The 21,416-nt window shown below is 40.2% G+C and overlaps 1 protein-coding gene across 14 annotated transcripts in view; it reads right to left on the reverse strand.

Annotated features, from left to right (window-relative positions):
- Positions 1-13,591, reverse strand: part of RBM26 (RNA binding motif protein 26) — a 68,682-nt gene extending 55,091 nt beyond the window's left edge. For all 14 annotated transcript variants that reach the window (XM_026066607.1, XM_026066606.1, XM_026066609.1 and 11 more), the window contains exon 1: positions 13,433-13,591. In XM_026066607.1, the coding sequence (XP_025922392.1) occupies positions 13,433-13,503 (71 nt within the window). In that variant the 5' untranslated portion in view covers positions 13,504-13,591. The remainder of the gene's footprint in view (positions 1-13,432) is intronic.
- Positions 13,592-21,416: the final 7,825 nt, after the last annotated feature.

The raw sequence follows: 21,416 nt of genomic DNA on the forward strand, positions 1-21,416 counted from the left end.
GTGATGTTTGAATATTAACCAGCTCTCTTGAACGCCCCTCCCTTCTAGGGCCCTAACCCATGGGATTCCTCCAAGTAGGTCCCTGAAGAGGCCAAAGTTTGCTCTCCTRAASTCCAGGGTTGYRATCCTACTTRGTGYCCYGCTGCCTCCTCGCAGGATCCTGAACTCCACCATCTCTCATCTCTCCACACCTGACAGTAAGCACAGCAGCCATACAGGAGATGTTCAGCCTTCCCTTCATGCATGGAGGCAGATCAGAGTGGCGAGGCAGGCGACTGGGACAAGAGGCACTTCAGCTGTCCTAATTTAATGCACCTGCATTTGTTGGCAATTGCCTTAGGTCCCTCAGTATGAAGGATGTTGGCGTTTCACTGAAACTCTTAGCTATAGCATTTCTACAGAACAAGGTTTTGAAGGGAAAGTATTGGCATACTAAGGCTAACCACACACCCTGAAAACATCACACAGACCCCAAAGAATAACAGCACAGAGAGTGGTGAAGTCTCACAATAGTCACTGAGCCAGCTTGGCAAAAAAGTTAGTCTGGCAATTTGAGAAAATCATGACTAAAAAAACAGCAAGATGGCTATAGCTTTGTATATTGGCAATAGATCTCAAAGCATTAGGATTAGACTCTCAGGCAGAAAATAACTTTAAATCTCACAGCTCCAGTGGACAATACTCCTAGACTGAGAAGCCTGAGCAGAAAACAAATGTTCCTATCAACAAAGAATGTCAGAACTGAGTAAGCTATACATCAATAACCAATTTTTTCCCATGATTCATCATAAGGCAAAGGAAGTCACAGGCCCTCCAACCAAGRAAGATTAAACACACACACAGAGGCCACATGAGAAGGATAACTACCTTGTTCAGATGAAAATCAAAGTTAACGGTGTTGTTTTAAAAAACTAAAATAAGAGGAAAACATTGCACTGATACATCCTAACTGTATATTCTCTCTAGCAAAAATAACCGAGAAATGAATAAAATTAAGTGTGGTCAGGGAATAGCACTGAATATGAACATTATACGAATACTGTTCCAGTGAACACTCATAATGCCAGCAGTAGTCCACTAGTCACAATGACTGAACAGAACAGTGGTTACCAATCTCTTCCACATTTTAAGGAGAATGAAATTTTAACACTGAAGATTAATTACAAGTCTGAATGTTGATAACTGACGTGTATTTTTAGACTGCGGGCAGAAGAAAGCAATTCCTTCACAACGTCTCTCTACCCTGTTCCTTTCCCCAAAGAAGCTATCTCCTGCACAGCAAACTTCATCCCCAGTGCAAAGAGATCCACTAAGCAAAGAAAGCAAATCTGTGCATCCTTAGCAGATCCTCTGGATACAGAGTGCTCTGAAGTTAAAGGTCAAAACTTAAAACATAATTCAGCATCCTCTAGAAAGCAGGCAACAGCAGAAATTCTTGCTGTAAAAGCAATTGGAGCTGCTAAGGAGACGTAACACAGTTTTCTGTATTAGTCTGCATTATTCATAGATGTAGGAGATGGGAGTTCATGATCAGTCTGAGCTCCAGAAGAACCTGTACCGACTAAACCGACAAAATGCAAATACCTACTGTTAATCAAAAAAGACTGTACATCCACTGAAAATCCTTCAAAAATGTTTTCTTCCAACTACCACTACTGCATCTATTTTGCCTCTGTTCAGATTTAATAATTCTTTATCCAGAAGAAAATTCTGTCTAAGCCCCAAGTCATCCTCAAAACAGGAGCAAGGCACAAACCTTGTACAGTAATAGAGAGGTAGAAGTGCATGGTCTCTTGCATAGTGTTGGCACCTGAGCACATCATCTAACCAGATTACTTGGAAGCCAAACGTTGAACAGATTGCTCTTCAGAGGCTGTAGTGAGAGTTCTCATCCAGCACAGCCTTCAGGAGGCTTTAATTCTAATCTTTCTTAACTTCTGAATGTTTGAAATTGCAAAGTTTTTTTTTTATTGTTCCTTAATACAACTTCAGTATCGCTACAGAAAGTTTTCATTCCTCTCCCTTCAGAGTTTCAAGCTGAATCATACCTCAGAAAATTAATGTGCTATTTCCATATTATCAACAGTCATAAGAGGGGGAAAAAAATTTGGAGGAGGAAACTTTCCACAAGATAATGCTTAATTTTTTTCTACTCCTTTTTATTATCCTCAAAAATCAGATAAAACATTACAGATTTAAATTTTTATTTTGATTTTCATTCAGTTGTCATCTGATAATCTGAGCATCAGACCATCTTATAATCAGATAATATTATCTGATCAGAAATCAGTCTATAACTGATTTAAATAATGACACATGCATGCAYCAGAACTTCAGTGAAGAAAAAAAACAAAACATCAGACTAGAAGGTTAAAAAAAAAAAAGGCATCAAAAAGCATTGCTGCCAGCTACTGCAATTTATTTTATTTAATTCTCCAACTCCTACAGTAGTGACTATACACATTCAGTTAAAGCAACTCCTCTCGCATGAGTAGAGTAGAAAAAAGGAAGTCTTGTCTGGAAAGCCACCTAGACGCCAAAACTAAAGGTAAGAAAAAGCACATGCTTTTTCTAAATAGCAATTAGCTTTTTTTTTCCTGTTGATGATTTTGGAAAGCTTGATTTGCCTTTTTTTTAATATCCAATCTTAGCAATATTGCCCATTCCACAATGACCTCAGAATTTCATTCCGTTCACCCAACTCCAAAGTACTCTCATGAAAATAGCTACAATAAAAAAGTATACAAACATACTCTTAATTTCTAAATACAGAAACACTTTCTCCTGCTATATATGCTATACTGCTGCACATGAACAATGCAAAAGGTTATTTTACTCAGCTCTATTATTTTTCTTCAACGTGTGAGCTTACATGCTTTCAAGTTAAGAATATATATTTATTTTGGATATTCAACAAATACTATTTTTTAAGATAAGAACATAGGTGAATTACTTCAAATTGATGCTAATTGAGCAGTATTAGATGCAATGTATTCTGTTGTAGAGCAAGATGGAAAAAGGCCTTTGTAAATTGAGAGCATGATTGTAGGCGATTTCTTTTCACTTTTAAAAACTAACCTGCAAATCATCTTCATGCAGGCAAAGGCCGACTTCCTTCTTGAGGTACTGACTTGAAACAGAAGCCTCCTATGTAGGTTGTTCAAAACTAACAAAAACCTGGCTGATCTGTTCTCTCCATATTACTGAAGACCATGCTTCTTTCTGTACTTTAGATAGATTTTTTTATATCTTATCTGACAAGGGCATAGTCTGATCTACTCCTGGTTTTCAGGTTCTTGTAAAATGCTGTTTTCTTAAGATGTTGGAAAAAGTAAATTGCTAACAACATGAAGAAGTAGAAAAGTAGAATAACAGGTCTCATAAATAAATAAAAAACTTTACAGAACAGTGAATACAGGAGGGCTGATGATTTGTGTTCTTTATAGCTACTGGAGTTCTGAGTATTTTCTGTAAGTTTTTTTTTTTTGATGGGGGAGGGACAGGTTGCTTTTTTTTAAAACAATTCTCCTCTACTTTCTCATTTGGACAGAACTCCTTTAAAAATGCATCCAAATTCTCCACCCTTCTTCAGTTTAGTTAAAAGTTCCTGTATCTGATTTTGGGGGGGGGGGGGGGAATCAAGTTTTGCTCATAACTAAAAAGTTTCTTTTGTTCCGTAGTTTGACAGTATTTTCTTAGAGAACAGGATGCTTCACATATGAAGAGCTGCCACATGCTTGTAGTATCTTTGCTATGCATACGTGGATTTTTTTACACATTAGGTTTTAAAAGCCTTTCTGACTTGCTTTTTATGCTCTTATAGTTGACAGTGCTTTATTAATTTTTTTCCTGGTGATATTACCTTAGAGAAAACAGGAAAGGCACCCATGTTGATAGCAGCAAAACGTACTATGTAGCACAAGGACTTTGCCTTGCAGAAGCATATCATACTATCTTCCTGCAGACTGTAAGATCAATAGAGTGACAAAGGTCCTTAACTGAATATTTAGAAAAACAGGTAGCAGTCTGGCATCAGAATACCACTTATGCATGTTTCAGATAGAAATTGATTTTGAATTTCAAAATGCCAGTTAAATTATTTCAATAATTTAATTATAGTGTTCACTGAATGATACACATTTTCAATTCTGTTAGAGACAAGTTTGAATCCTTAGGTTAATTTGAATAAGGTGCAGGATATCACAGACCAGAACATACATGGAATATGTGCATTAGAGGTGTGACAGAAATTTAGCTTTAACTCCATTCTTACGCTAAAACTTCATTAGGGGAAAAAATATCTTCATGCATTCAAATGTGTAAAATAATACCTGCAGGTTCCCCAGTCTCATAAGGAATCTTCTTAGATTACTAAAAAGTGAACTGGTTCACTAAAGATAACAGACTCTTATTAAAATTCACGTTCTTATTACAACCTATTTGAATCCTTTATATAATAGAAGACTACATTCCAGAACACTTCAAAAGGTTGGGGTTTGGTTTGTGTACATCTTAGATGTTCACACAGTACTCAAACATCCAGCACGTTGCCTATTCATTTAAAATCAGAATAACCAAATTTAACAAAGATAGAACTGAGCCTTATATTAAGACAGTATGTAGTTACGAAACTGCTAAGCTTTTTCTGGATCTTCCCAATATTTGTTTGCAGTTGAAACAGTTACTGTAGCTATATATATGGCTACAGTATAAAATATGAATACACAGTATAAAATCTATATAGCTATGTATTTTAAATCATTTTATATTTCTCAATTTTGATTCCCATTTTTACATCCCATTAACTTTTTGTAGGCATGTGCTGCAAAAATCCATAAGCAACAGCAATCAAATTTCTCCTCCTTTGTTTTCTTTCATACTACTTTCTTTAACAAACAAAAGAACAGTTGGCATAAGCAATCTAAACTGACTTCCACTGTAGCAAGTACGTCCTGATGCTGGTTAGAATTAAACACCAACCATAATCAGAAAGTGGTTGCAAGAAAACATATGATCCTAATTAAAGGTTTTACTTTTGCAGAGTCTGTATTATGTTAGTCAGAAAATATGCAGTACCTATCTGCTCTATATTAAACAAGAAAGATCGCTCTGGAAATCTTGCTTTAATAAAGATTACTTGATGTATAGGCACGTATGGAAGAGTTCTCTTACTAGAGCTCTACACATTCCTTAGAGAACATCTGAATACTTCCAACTGCTAACTGCCGAAGAAAAGCTTCAAAAAGAGAAGCAAGAGTTTGTAGGAGCAAGATTTTGCAACTGCAAATAAACTCATTGAAAAGTTCAAAATTCCTCTTTCTTTCAAAATCATTTGTTTCCAATTTCTTCATGTTTTGTAGTGCTGACACCAAATTATTATTTCAAACAAATGAAATAAAGCAGAAGAGTAAAGATGAAGATGTAGAAGTAAGCCATAAGCACTTTTTTTTCTTTTTAATAACGAGTGTTTGGGCACAGAAAAGTAATTTGACTGAAGAAGATTCAGTTCTCTGTAAAGGCCTTTTTTTAATTGAAAACATCAGTTAATTAATATAAAAAAAAACACTTAACCTATCTGTCTCTGGCTCAGATTTACATATTTCAAAATATAAAACACTAAATACATTCTGAGAATGAACTTTGATTTTTATAAATACTATGCAATTACAGGCAACAGCCTTAATATACAAATTCAGCAGATACGGAATACACTTGCACATTGTTTGCAAAAGATTCTTACTGGTGTAGCTGTACCCATAAAACCTCTTACTAATGATATAGCTTGTACTGATTAAAAAAGACTGCCAGAATAGCTAAAAGTAATTCAACAAGGAAAAAAAAAAAAACTAAACTAGTAAAATATCTTTGTATCCATAAATATTGCATAAGGACCACTTTAAAAGATACTGAATAGAAGCATAGAGTAAATACTTTCAAAGTCTTAAGAGGGAATAAACACAAACTACATGTACAGTATACTGAAGCCATATTTTGCCAGGTTAGTGCCTATGAATGTTTTAAGCATCAATATAAAAATACATATTGAACTGAAGCACAAAGCATGCTCTTTACTTGAGTATTTTTTATGTAAAAGGTATCAGAAGGGAAAGCATATCTGAAAGTCTCTGTTGGACTAAATATCCCACCAAGAATTGAGAACTTTGGGAATCTGTCTCCCACAGGGCACTGAGCTTCCCACCAAGCAAATACTGAATATAACACCACAAAGACTCCTCTTACAATACTAACATCAGCTGAAAAAATGATGAACTCTTAAAAAAGAGGAGGAATATATGCAAGGAATTAAAGAATCAGCAAGCAGACTTAAGAATGATCAAGAGGGTTATGAGGTTAATGAAAGCTTACCTGAAAAAAAACCACATTTAAACAGCTTATTAATGTTGCCTGTCCTGCTCTAATCTGACTTCCTCAAACAATGTTTTTCTACTTTGAAAGCCCAGAGCAAGCAAAGACAGATATTATAGGTATCTTACGCATATACCAAACTGAAGCCTTTGAAAGTACTAAGCAATTAGCATGAGGAAAGGGCAGAAATACCTAAAYGCAGATTCTCATCACCAGATTTCCTCCTCTCAGGAAAACAAACAAACAACAACAAAAAAACCCAGCCACATCTCTAGGGCTGTAGAGTTCTTCATGCTACTGTTCATCAATTAAGTCAGTAATTCATAAAGAAAATAACCAGTCTGAAGTAGAGCTTTAAAAAAATAACATGAATAATCATTTCTGGTCAATTTTTCAGCAGTATTCATAGTATTTGGAGGAGACATGGTACTATGGTGCTGTAACCGATGCTAGAGAATTCAGTTTAACAAGAGGCTAAAGCTTAACTTTGCTGAAAACCTCACTAGCATGGCAAGGCAAACTGACTGCTGCTTAAATTTTTATGGTAGTTGGACAACAAGTCCACCATAATATAGAAAATTAGCTTGATTTTTTTACCCTTTTGGCAATATAACTTAATTCACACTTTTCTTCACATTTTTACTATAAAGAAATATCTAGTATTCCAAAATCTACCCTCTGGTCACAATGTTTGGCCTTTATATGGAAATTCCTGAAGGGAGCTATACAGAAGTAGTATTTGACTATAGGGCACTTAACTTTTTTACTACCTGGAAAATATATTTCCCAAGCTGAACCTCTCAAATTATAATCTTATGGTTCTCACAAAATGAACACTGTTACTCACTTGAGGAAAAAAAAGTGTACTTGGGAGGAGGGGGAGAAATGAGGAGAGAAAAAAGCATCCATCAAATCCCCTTGTAAACAAAACATGGCTTTTTACTTTCAAATATATTTAATCACCTTTATTTCAGGCTGCCATCATGAACCTGAACCTACAGTTCACTCTGGAGGCAGCTAGTGCCCACTCACCACTTCTTTAAATTGGTAAAAGAAGCTACGCCTGTTTTTTGTATGTTCATTTTTTAAATGACCAAAATGGTGCTGCAAGTCCTGAAACTAGTTCTTGACAAATCTTAACCACCACAATAAATTGAAACTGCAAAAGCATGTCTGAAGTCCTCCAGGCAGTGAATGATCTTTTTGCAAAGGAAATAACATGTAGGTGCATGTTATTTGTCTTACACTGGTCCACAGAATTTACAACCTAAATTTCAGAGTCTAGTTTTGTTGCCTGAAGATTAATATTTATACTTCTCTAGGATACTGTTCAATCCTTGACATTAACCAAAGTGGACATGGATACATTTGAAGCCTGAGGGACATGTTTTACATCAGCAGGGCTAAGTGCATGCAGAAAAGAGTACCTCACATACTGGGCCTAACAGCTAGTCTAAAGTAGGCAATCATGCCATCAGTTGTGATGCTACCATTTAGATTCTACGTTCAAAAATCCATGAAAAGCTACAATATTCAGCAAGTAAAATGAATGACAGATTCATTCAGCAAGATCTGGCTGCTATCTGGAGCCACTACTGGAGATGGGAAGGACTACTCTTGCAATGCTCATTTTCAGTAACTCTTTAAAAGTAGATATATTATAGGAATTCATTGAGGAATTTAACAGCCTGCAGTGCTGTTATACAAGTTATTAATTATGATGGTACCCAGATTAGACATGTTCATACAGCTGCAACTAGTAACCAACAGCTTTAAATACCACCTCTAGACTCAGACAGCTTTCATGAGGCACAACAGCTGTTGGCTTGCTGGCTGTCCAACATATCATTCAATACGGAAAGTAAAACCCATCAATTTTGTCTCTATGACTTGAGATGCAGTCAAGGGGTTCCTCTTTGCTGAAGTTGCTCAGTGTAAGAAGAAGAAAATTTTACTACAACAGGAATAATTTTCTCCTCTTTATTTTCTGCATTCAACTACGCCTTCTTTATAATATCATTATTTTAATTCTATCATAGTACTTTTTCGAATAAGCTTAACAGTATCAGCACTGAAAGTTAAGAACCTCCCATTCTCAAATACAGCAGATTTCTGAGTCAGGTGAACCAAATATGAAGTTACATATGTAACTTGCAACATCAAAGATGTAAAGAGTAACTTCAGTGTTAAGAGAAAGTAAGGTACTAATACTGTGTATTTGTGCTTTATTTATACTAGTTATAAACACTTTAATATAAAATGTTAATATATGTTTATCTTCATTTAACTTACTCTGTTGCTTTTAGACTTCTTTTGGAAATGAAAGTGAAACATCCTGGTAGCTGATGAGCATTACTGGTAGTACGGTGTGCAATATGTATGTGGAAAGGAATGTCCAAATTTTTTAATTTATTTCTATTCTTTCAATATCTTGGGTTATTACAATATTACTTACACCATTGTTAAACCTCTCTTGTTCACCAGGTTTCTTAAGTAACTGGGTGAAGAAAACTAATCACTAACCTATTACCAGTTAAGCAAAATCCAAACACTATAAAAACACAATGAGATTTTATTAAGAAAGGTTGGGAAAATAAGGCAAACAAGAATAATACTGGGAAGGCACAGTTGAATACCAAAGTATCCTATTTCTTTGACATAAAATATTCTAATGATATGCAAATATATTCAGAACATTCTTTGAACAATTTGGATTTTATTCCCTCTGTCATAAGTAGTTACAATACCATAATCATTTACAGAATTAACTGATGCAAAAAATGCCTTTCCATTTTAATTAGGTATGCTTAAATAGTGCATGAACATTGCTTTAGTTCTTGCTTTTTTCTCCCCTTTTTGTCTTCCCTGCAAGTCTGATTTACTAAACTGAATCTAAAAAAAAGGTAAATATAGCAAAGTGAAAAAAAATTAGATGTGGGACCCTTAATCAAGTAAAAGTTAGTGGGCCAGCAGAAGATTTTAATTAAATTTATTTTACACAGAACAATTAAAAACAAGATATATCTCCACTATAAAGAATTAGGGCAAGGCAGATGAAAGTTTCACCTAAACATTACAATTACTTATAAGACAAAATGTAGAGTGCAGCATTTGTACAAAAGAGCAGATTTTTCCACAGGTAGAGGCTCAAGTAAAGAAAATAAATGGAAACAATATACCTACTTGGAACTTTGCCAAGCCAGATTCTGATGTTCTAGCAAGTATTAAACACTAAGTTTATAAAGGATCTGGAATGGACTTACAGGAAGAAAAAAAATCCATTGCATTAGATACAGCTCAGAGAGGACTTTGCTAGTACAGAAATAAGAGGGGACAGACATGAAGGTTTTATTCCAACTTCAACATTACTTTCAAATACTTCACTCACAAGAGATATGCCACGGACAAGGACAAAACACATAGCACTAGAAACTAAGCATACTGCAGTCTGTAATCAGCGAAGAAAAGAGAGATGTCTTCTTTACAGAGCTGGCTTGAATTACACATACAAGACGGTTCTACTCAAATACAACGCAGCCACAGAGCAAAAAAAATACTTCTGTTACTTTGTTTACACTGGCACTGCATTCACATACATATAACTTTAATAGTTCAGTGTGCATATTTTGTAATTCTCTGTGCACCGAACAGAGCAGCTCAGTGAGTTATTTCCAAAGCTGCAAAAGAAGCCTCTACCTTGGAGAGCTGTAGAAAGGTGCTGGAGAACCACCATCACTCAACTAGAGCTGGAACGCATAAATACTCTGGCATGGTAGCTTTTGCACGGTTCCTGCCTTACTGCAACATGACCAAGATAGGGGTGTTTGTGTGGAGGATTACTGAGGCTTTGCCAAAGGCAGTAGAGTAGTACCAAAAAAACCCCCAAAACAGTAACTCTGTAACATCCCTCCCATCCAAACATTCTTGCCTATGAACAGGATTTCCCAGAGGCACCATGAGAAAGCAGTCTAACAACCAAATGATGTCCAGCCCATACAATGATATACACCACTTGTTCCATTATGCTGAAAAGTTGGTATTCTTGATAATGCTTTAAAATAGTTTGAAAATAAAACTTTACGATGAAATAAAACAAGCTTTATGGATACTCTTTTTCTAGTTCTAAAGCATGTTTGTGTTACGGCCTTTGAAACAGTAGTGTTTCAAAGTTATTGTTAATAATTGTCTTAATCCCGATTAAGAATTGCCAGCTACTTTGGAAAATGGGCAACTGGAAAAAGCAAGCATGTTCCAGGTACCTAGGCTGGTATCTAGTACATAAATCTAGACCTATATATCAGTGTATATAAACTGTATTTACATACCTTCTTAAATATATTTCCTTTCTTACAACTACAGAGGCAACACTTCCACATGTATCCAATACATCGATCCAATACGATGTTTTCCTGAACCTAGTTAGAAAAAAATTCTGGTGCCTATCCTACAGCTAAAGGTTTCTAAAAGAGCAATAAAATGAAACAGTGGGCACATTTTTGTTTCTTTAAAAGGAAAGGACAAGTACAAAAGTATTTTCAGGTTATGGTGACACCTCCAGGTTACAAGCACTTAGGTCCTCATTGTACTAGTATTGCACCATCAGCAGTTATTCTTTACTTTACAAGCTACATACTAAATTTTTCATATAGCCAGAAGTCATAAGACACACATTTCAGATAACTAAGAGCAGAAGCAGCTTTAACAGTAGTGACAATATCAACACCCGTCCACTAATTCCAACATTTATTGGAGGAATGAAGTTACATAGGACACTGCACAAAACTGAACGGCAGGCCAATGTTGATTTTAACAGTTCCTGGTGGTTTGTCTCCTTCCAGAGAGAAGAATTTGTAGCACCCTCCAGGTCAGCAATTCCATTGCACATGATGTATTTTTCCAGCATGAGAACCACACCTGAACTGCTCACACACTACATATAACTTAAGGGCAACAGGTTGGCCATTTTAGTGCCACAAAGCAGAAAAACGCACTGTTTCCAAAAGCTGAAAATCCCAATTTCATCCTTTGATTGCTGACTAGCACTAGCAGACTGCAGCCCAAAATTCAAACAGATCCAGGAACACTGAACAACCTATGCTTGTTGCCAGGATAAGAAATTACTATATACATCATCGATGAATGAGGTTGAGGAGAAAGAGTGAGGAATCATCCTGACCTCTAGTTTAATGGTATCTGGCAAACGTTTGATAATTTTTAGATAGTCAATAAGAAACTGTTTTATAATACACTGGTGAGTCAAACTCAAGCTCCTGATGCACAAAAAGAAGAAACAGATAAAGAACTTCAAAAAAAAAAAAAAATAGATTTACTCAATGAAATGAGGGATTTTGAAGCCTACTGAAGCCCTACTGCAAATGTCACTGGCAGACTTCCAGTTTTAGATTTCTCATAATTTGACAATACTTGTAAATATCAATCTCCAGCTGCTGATAAACTAAGAGGTAAGTGTGCAGGATTTATCACTTCAAATTACCAACATGAATTTTGGAAACCACAACTTCTTCCAAAGTTAAAAATTACCTGTCCCAACTCTCTGGAACAGCACACGTTAAATATTGRTATCAAACTGCTGATTTCCATTAACAGAACATACATGCAAGAATGCATTCAGAGACTAACAGGGAGCATTCTGCACCAGAGGACTAGTGGGATCTAYTACCACAGAACAGAATGCGTTTTGTTATTGTAAAACCACCTTTTTCACAGTTACTCAAAAGGAAAATTAATTCACCTTCACACAATTACATCTTACATTTCACAAGTCATATTTTATTGCAAATAAAAAAAAAATCCACCACAGTTCTGCAGGCCTGATACAAAGCCCACTGAAATTCAGTTCAAGACTCATCTATTTCAATGCAGTTCAGATTAGGCCCTAAAGACAAAAAGAACAACCCCCCAAACTATCACAAGTGAAGCTATCCTAAAAAAATTTCCCAGTTTCAGTTCTTAAGCCTTATTCAAGTTATTTCAACATAAGTCACACAAACTGTACATGCACATACACATGCAATATTTAAGTATAAGCATTAAAGCAGCCTTTTATTCCATTCAACAGTGTTAGAAYCAATGGTGCTCAAATATCTCAGAAGTGAATACAAGAATTAATTTATAAGATCTCATTCTATTGACTCAAATCAAGCTTCAGCAAATTAATACACACATGTTAAAATGGTGTTTCTGGGTGACATGTCAAGTGCATGCCTTAGTCCAAGGTGCCTACACAGACACCATACTTTTGGAAGATGAAACCTTTAAAATCAACTTCACATCTTGATTCTACCAAAATATTATCCAGAGAAGGCAGACTTGTGTTATTGAATGGACCATGAGCAGAAGAGTCCTAATTACTCACAAGAACATTATGCATAGAGACCAAGCAGGTATTCACACACAGGCAAATTATTCTGCTGGGCTTTTATTCCCAAGAGCTCTACAGAACTGATGCAACTCGTATTTGGGGGGAGGAAAACACACGAGTGTCAAATACTCAAAAAGACTAAGAATGAAGTACTACGAGCCTATGAAAAGTGTTACTGAGAAGATCCCTGAACACAAAGAGCCTATTCTGGGAAATGGYCCAAGTACCCATAGCCTCTCCCAGAAAAGGTCACTGTAGAGGGGGCAGGCGGTAGCTATTCACCTGGCCTACACGGGCAGTGAGGACAGGGCACGGCAGCTTTAGGGCTGCACACGCAGACACGTTACCTCCCGGGTACTTCCAGCTACAAAGGCAGAGCGAACAGAGGCGCTACCGATGCTCGCGGTCGCTAGGGGGGGAAGCTGCATCCTTAGGAAAAAGACGGTGCTACCTCTCAGCCGAGGACGGCGCCGGGAGAAGCGGGGGACGGCGCACCCCCGCGGGGGCCCCCGGGGAGAGGGACCGGTGGGAGACCGGGCACACGGGGGGCGCCCCGCTCAGGGGGGCGGCCCGCTCAGGGGACTCTCCCCCAAAAGCGCCTCCCCCCCGCCCCCACCAGGTCCGTCTTTTCAAAGGCAGTGTTATTTTTTTTTTGGGAGGGGGGGCAGGGTCGCGGCTACTCACATGGGCTCCAAGGTTTTGCTGAGCCAGGATTTCAGCGCCTCGAAGTTTTCTATGATCATTTTAACCACCATCCAGAGCGGCCCGGGCCCCCCGCCTCCCCGGCAGCAACAACAACGGCAGCGGCGGCGGGGACCGTCCCGCCCCGCCGGCCGGCACCCCGGCTCCTGCGGCGCCTCGCCGCGTCCCCCGAGGCCGCGGCCGAGACCGAGGCCGAGGCCGCYTCCCGGTGTGGCAGCGGCCGCCAGGCAGGGGCCGCAGGCCCAGCGCCACGAAGGGGGCGGAACCAGCCGAGCGGCGGCTGCTCCCTGCGGGCCCTGCTCCTGCACCGCGGCGCGGCGCGCGGCCCGGCTGCCCCGCGGCTCCCCCCGGCCTGCGCGGCGGGCGGAGGGCAGCAGCGGCGACGGTCAGCAGCAGCGGCGGGCCCCGAGCGCGGCCCGAAACGCGCCGCCCCCCCCACTCCCCTCAGCCGCAGCGAGAAACAGAGCGAGCGGGCGAGCGAGCAAGTAAGATGGCGGCGGCCCGCTGTCGCGAGAATAAGGAGTCTCGCGAGGGCGGGCGGGCGGCGCGCCGGGAGCGCCGGGAGGCGGGGGCGGGGCGAGGCGGGGCGGCCCGCGAGGTCTCGCGAGGTCCTGCCAGGCCGCGCCAGGCCGCAGCAGGCCGCGCCGCCGTCTCTGCGCCGCGGCGCTTGGCTCCGCCCCGCGGGGAGGCGGTGAGAGCTTCCCTGTGACGTGAGGCGCTATAAATATTGACAGCTGGGGGAGGGGAGGGGGGAAAAAGATGGGAGTAAAAAAATTCCTCTAAAAAATCCCAGTTCGGAGCCATGTTCCGCATTCTCCTGGCCTGTTTGCTCGTGAAAGAGGCATTTTATATCTGCGAAAGTGTGCTCATCTCGCTCTAAAGGGCGACATGGCCAGCGTGACAGCCCTGTAAACTCTGCTGATGTGGAAGGAGGTGCCATCTTTCTAAACGTATGATACTGGAAAATGATAATCATCATTTCAGAGTCAATGTTGGTAATGGAGTTCAGGCCTAGAAAGAAGGAGGCGAGAGGTGAGAAGCAAGCCCTTCCACCTGGTCACCTAGGAGAGGCTACTAATGCACACACCACAGGAATCAGCAGGCCGAAGAACCCCCTTACAGTGCCTTCTGGTTAAATATTCATATCTGCTGCTGCATTTGTCTGGGCCCCAGGTTAACTGGCTATTGAAAGAAAATGAGGCGAGTTTATCTCACTAAACATAGTGAACATCCAAAAGATATGCATCTAACTGAGCTCATAACTGGGGCTTTTTGTCAATAAAAAAAGGCAGATATTTCAAGGAAATAATTCACTCTACCTATCTCAAGACAGGACGGATAACTCTAGAGCTGCCTGCCTGTTTTTCTCTGCTGTAGAGGAAATTTAGGTAATCAGGTTAGACAGCAACCTTGGTCTTCACCAGTCTGTCCGTTTATGAGCATCCTGAAGTCATATCTTTGTTGCGTGGAGCAAGGATAAAAGCAGAGAGATTGCTAGAGAGTATGGGTGAAAGAAAGCAAGATCTCAGAATCAGAATCACAGAATGGTTGAGGTTGGAAGGGACCTCTGGAGATCATCTAGTCCAACCCCCCTGCTCAAGCAGGGTCACCTAGAGCACATTGCACAGGATCGCGTCCAGGTGGGTTTTGAAAATCTCCAGAGAAGGAGACTCCACAACCTCTCTGGGAAACCTGTTCCAGTGCTCTGTCACCCTCACAGTGAAAAAGTTTTTCCTCRTGTTCAAATGGAAGTGTCTGTGTTTCAGTTTGTGCCCATTGCCTTGCGTCCTGTCACTGGGCTCCACTGAAAAGGGTCTGGTCCCATCCTCTTGACACCCTCCCTTCAGATACTTGTACACGTTGATAAGATCTCCTCTCAGCCTTCTCTTCTCTAGGCTAAACAGGCCAAGCTCTCTCAGCCTTTCCTCACAAGAGAGATGCTCCAGTCCCCTAATCATCTTTGTAGCCCTTCGCTGGACTTGCTCCAGTAGTGCCACATCCCTCTTGTATTGGGGAGCCCAGAACTGGACACAGTACTCCAGATGTGGCCTCACCAGGGCTGAGGAGAGGGGGAGRATMACCTCCCTCSACCTGCTGGCAACACTCTTCCTGATGCAGCCCAGGATACCATTGGCCTTCTTGGCCACAAGGGCACATTGCTGCCTCATGCTTAACTTGTCCACCGGCACTCCCAGCTCCTTCTCCGCAGAGCTGCTTTCCAGCCGGTCAACCCCAAGCCTGTACTGGTGCVTGGGGTTATTCCTCCCCAGGTGCAGGACCCTGCACTTGCCTTTGTTGAACTTCATGAGGTTCCTCTCCACYCACCTCTCCAGCCTGTCCAGGTCTCTCCGAATGGCAGCACAGCCCTCTGGGGTATCGRCCACTCCTCCCAGTTTTGTATCATCAGCAAACTTGCTGAGGGTGCACTCTGTCCCTTCATCCAGGTCATTGATGAAGAAGTTGAACACTACTGGACCCAGTACTGACCCCTGGGGGACACCGCTAGCTACAGGCCTCCAACTAGACTCTGTGCCACTGATCACAACCCTCCGAGCTCTGCCAGAGATGGCCGGTACAGATAAAAAGACAATGTCTGGCTGTGTCTTGGCATGGAAAGCCTTTCAGGGTTCATCATGAGCATCTTTCTGCCTGCTGAAGTCAACCACAGGGCATTGGCAGTTACATTCTGTTAGAAAATCTCAACCATACCTCTTCGCATTAGTAACATAGCAAGGTTGAGACATGATTATGGCCCTTATTTACAATTTTCCTTGCTACTGAGAAGAACTTTACTGCAGCAGAGRGGGTGTCAAGAAATACACTATCCAAGATAGCTAAACAAGAGATGGTAGAGGACATGACTGCCTGTACACAATTATTTGTGCCTTGATTACCAACTTCAGAGCTGAAGTTGGTTGACATCTGGAGTCAAAGTCAACCAAATAAACTGCCAGTTTAGTAGGTACTTCTGTGAGGATTTTCCATTTACAAGGTATACTTTGATTTCCTTGCATAGCGGTGAGTGAGTGGCATGTGATCTTCTGTTCCAATAAGTAGACAGAAAATATCCGGAGGCTGCAATTCTCCAGAGACCATTCTGTGGACGTTTAAAAAGTCATAAAGCTCATCATCACCAACCCATGGCATTTTTTTGCCACTGAAAGATGGTCACCAGTACTGAAAGGTACATCTGCAAAAGCAGAACAATAGACTAAGGCTGTCATGACTGTCAACTGCCATGAGTCCTGTGGTCCTCACCTATCAATCGTCGGAAGGTGACCTTTGGAGTACACAGTTTTCTTGGTTTTTTTTCTATGAAAACCAGAGCTTAAGGAGAAGGGAGGCTTCATGTTTCACCTTTCACCCAAGTTTGAAATCAAGACTTATCTGAGGTGTGCATTTGGACCCAGGAACTTGGAGGTGCCTAAAAGTTTCTTAATCTAGAAGTAAGTTAGTTCCCCTTGAACATGTAAAAGGGATCACTTAGCTTGGGATTCGGAATGCTCTTTGAAGGGCCAGGCACCCAGGAATTAGGTACTGTGATAAGAATCTAAATTTCTTCTGTCCCTTAATCCTCTACTAAAACTAGTAGCCAATGGAAGTAATTCAGGCAAACAACATTAATAGCACTGCATCAGTCTGCGTCATTCTCATCTTTATAACTAACTTTGATCCTTGTATACACAACAGCAAACAAAAAACCACAGTGTCTAAGTCTCCTCCACATAAAATGTGATTTCTAGTAGCCCTTTTGGCTATAAAAATGTCATAATTTCCTCAAAGCAGTATATATGTTTTCATATATAATAACTCTAGGTTTGTTTTGTGTCTAATTCACAACACTCTCTATTGAACTCAACTTAGTGACGTGATGTCTAAAGATAATGGTTCATATTTACTCACATCTTTATAGTTTTACCCACTTACATGAGGGCTGAATGTTGCCAACATCCTTGCCAACAAGACAGACATTTCAATCCTTCCTGAGATTTCTGAAATTTTATTTCTGATTCTGAAGTGATTCCTTTCTAAAGTCACTGAAATTTTGCTCATAACCGATCTTTGTCAATGTATAAAGCCAATATTTTAAGTGTTGAAGATTTTTATTTGAAAGTTGACATTTTCTTGAATATCAGTGTTGTTTTTTTTTAACTCAGATGTTTAAATTTTAAAAACAAAATGTACTTGTAGAGGAGAGTAACTTTTGGGTGCCTCTATCTTTTTACCAAGCTTTTTCTGCCTTTATCAGTCAGTGTTTGTGTCATACATATGATGTTAATTCTTTTTAATTTTTTTCTGTTTTAAGTGAGTTTAATTTTTTGAAAAGTGTCAGTGTGTCCTATAGCATTCTGAAATTCTTCAGTCAGATCRGCAAACGCTTCACCTTTTTGTTTAGGAGAAGGAGATTTCATTTGCATTCTGGTTTAAACTTTGATTTCTGATTGTAGGTCTTCTACTAGCATTGAATGTGAGTTTAATTTTGTATCATGGATGTAATCCAGCAGTTCGAGGCCTGGGACCCCTAATATCTCCCAGAATTTCAAAGGAGTGAAAACATTAAGTATTGCAGACATAGTTACAGGTTGGATGGATCTAAATGCGTGATCTGAAGATCAAGGCTTCCATGTTCTTGCAATGTACCTCCCACGGCCCCTAGCATCAGAGCATTGGTTAAAATAGCAGCTGTTTGTGGAAGGTGATGACAGGGTCAATGGAACTGGATGGCACCTGGATGTCTGTAAGGAACAAAAGTGTTTTTGTGTGTTCAGATTTGCATTTTGTACTTTAATTGAGTTTAGGTTTTGCTGTTAGATACTTGTTGCCCAACTATAGATGTATGCCTTTGCACTGTGTAGAAGAGGTCAAATGCTTAGGGGCCCAGATTTCTCCCACATAATTTAAGCTCCTGAGACAATCAAGGCTCCATATGTTAATGTARAGAATGATAGGCTACCAGAGGGCAATCCTGATCTTAGATGAACYGCATCACCTTCAGATATTCCTCATCTACTATATAGTGAGTTTCATCTCGGGAGGCATCAATATGAGCTCTGAGGAGGCTGTTATGGAACTGATGCAGACCTGAAGTTTCACCCTTCCGTCCTTCACAGAGAACAAATGCCTCACAATTCCTGAGCATCTTAAAGCTGAAGCACTAGTATACCTTTTCACATAAATGCACTTACTAGTGCTTCAACAGAGCAGCAAGTCAGCTTTGAATTACCCTCACTTGACCATGCTTCAGAAAGATCAATGCTTGGGGACTGGAGCATCTCTCTTATGAGGAAAGGCTGAGAGAGCTGGGCCTGTTTAGCCTAGAGAAGAGAAGGCTGAGAGGAGATCTTATTAATGTGTACAAATATCTAAAGGGAGGGTGTCAAGAGGATGGGACCAGACTCTTTTCAGTGGTGCCCAGCGACAGGACGCGAGGCAACGGGCACAAACTGAAACACAGGCAGTTCCATCTGAACATGAGGAAAAACTTTTTCACTGTGAGGGTGAGAGAGCCCTGGAGCAGGTTTCCCAGAGAGGTTGTGGAGTCTCCTTGTCTGGAGATATTCAAAACCCGCCTGGACGCAATCCTGTGCAATGTGCTCTAGGTGACCCTGCTTGAGCAGGGGTGTTGGACTAGATGATCTCCAGAGGTCCCTTCCAACCTCAACCCTTCTGTGACTGTGTGATTTATGAATGTTCAGTCCTTTGCTTTTTTACTATTGACTCCTGCATAGGGAATTGAGTCAAACTGAACCATTGCTACTTAAAAACTGGGGCCTGTCAGAGCACATGGTCTCTAAGGTCTGAATGTTTCCCTCCAATTCTGAAACTACAAATGTTTGAATCATGAAATATGCTGTGGATATTAGAGGACATTTCCATGAGAATGGTATTTCTGTGCAACAGAATTAAGTTATGGGATTGTATCTCCCTCCTGTTTTTCCATTGCTGCAGGAAAAAAGATAGATGACACTGCTGGAGAAAAGTTTTGGCAGAATGTCCCAAGCCAGATAGTTCTGAAGCCAGGTTTTCTGTCCCTATGGCTATCTTACATGTGTGCTGAGGTGTATGAAACAATTATGCATAGAGCATTCTCAGGGCTTGGGAGCGCAAAGGCATTTATAATCTTTCTTTCCATAAAATCTGATAGAGTTGTTGTATTTTGTTCTTTTACCTTATTTACAGGCACAAAATTAATCTAGTGCATTTATATTTTTAGGATCAACAGCTGTTTTTTTGGGGTGCTTCCATATTTAAGATTTCCAGACTAATATATTAGCAAATACTTCTGAAAGTGGCTGTGATCTTGCCCTTCCTCAATTTTCTTACATGTAAGTTAAGGTCATTAGGGAGGGTCACTTTCATAAATCGTTCAGTCACTATCCATGGCTGAAAAACTCTGTAAGTTTTTATTTTTGTTGACACTGAATCATACCTAGTAATAGACATAGGTTCTTAATTTTCTAGACACCTGAACTACAAGTGTTTGAAGTATTTGAAGCTGGTGCATGTATCATTTAGTCTGAGTTTGCAAGTCATACATCTGAGTATGGCTTTTTAAAACAGATACTAACACTTGTTAAACAGGTTTTCTTGAAAGCCAAGGTCAAATGAGTTGTTAGAGTCAAAAATCAAATGGATATACTCTTTGTGGKTTTTGTTGTTGTTTAAATGTAGAGATGTTACTTAGTAGTGGATATTTCACTTCTGAAGTCGTATTACACTCCAAAACTATTTTGTACATCTCTAAATGTCACTGTGTTTTAAAAAATAAAATGGGTCAGTTTTGCAATATAGGATGCTCATGTTGTAGAACCTCATTAGCTTGCACTAATGAGGGGACAGCTTGTTGTGGGTTGCTCCACTTTGCCATTGGCAGCAAAATTAAGCTTAGCCCCTGCTTGTGCCTATGGGAAGGATGACTGAAAAGGGCCCAGGGTGTAATTAATACCTCCTCTTCTTCACAGAATGAGGTGGAGCAGGAAAGGAAGGACAAAGCTCATAACTCTGCCCTTATGACTCCAACCAGTAGAGCTTCACCTTCTGGAAATCGTCTTAGTGCAGTCAGCAAGTAGCGACTGTGTCATTCCTGTCCTTTGCATGAGCAGACAATTTTAAGGCRGAGTCATGCCTGGATTTGTGCCTGCACATGGGGGCTGGCAGCTGCCAATGCTCCCTGCTGCCCTCGGGCAAACTGCTGTGGCGGAGGTGTCCACGGGGCCACAGGCCCTGGCAGGAACACAGTGGCTCACGTGAGCCTCCTCAAGGCTGGACGCAGCCATAACACCGATGACAGCATTGCAGTCTTGGCCCACGTGTCCTGGAGCATGGGACTGCTCTGTGTGGGGGATTTACTGCAGGGGGAGAGAGGCTGGCTTTCTAATAATTAACTCCATCCTGCATCTTATATACCAGCTAAAGCTCTGACCCATTTTTGGCCATAAGGCTACAGTTTTGGGCCACATTGCACAATACGTGTACAAGGACTACTTGTCAGATTTTGAATATGTACTGTACAGTATATACAGATATACAAACCCTATGCAGAAATAGAAGACATGGTATTTTCTGAATTTCAGATGTTAGCGGGTATACACAAACCATGGAAAGAAGCAAGCAGGATTTTGATTTTGCCCTTCCTGCTATGCAATATGCCCAGCCTACCCTCCTGTTGAATTGAACAAGCACAGAAAAAAAAGATTTTTCCAAGCCAACATTTGTGCAGGTTACATCACCCTCGAATCAAGACGTTCCTGAGTCATGGTGTGAACCCTGTTCTGCCTCTGAGCTACCTCAACTATCTAAGATCATAATCAAACTTGTAGTAAATGAAGTAATAATCACAGATGACAAATTGTAGATGAATCCATCCAAATGTATCCATTTATCTTGAAACCAGTAATTTATTTTTAATTATAAATAAAGTTAAATAATCATTTCTGTTAAAACCACATGCCTGCCCTCTTTAAAG

The sequence above is a fragment of the Apteryx rowi genome, unplaced genomic scaffold (genome assembly GCF_003343035.1).
Source record: "Apteryx rowi isolate R43461 unplaced genomic scaffold, aptRow1 scaffold_244, whole genome shotgun sequence".
Classification (NCBI taxonomy): domain Eukaryota; kingdom Metazoa; phylum Chordata; class Aves; order Apterygiformes; family Apterygidae; genus Apteryx; species Apteryx rowi.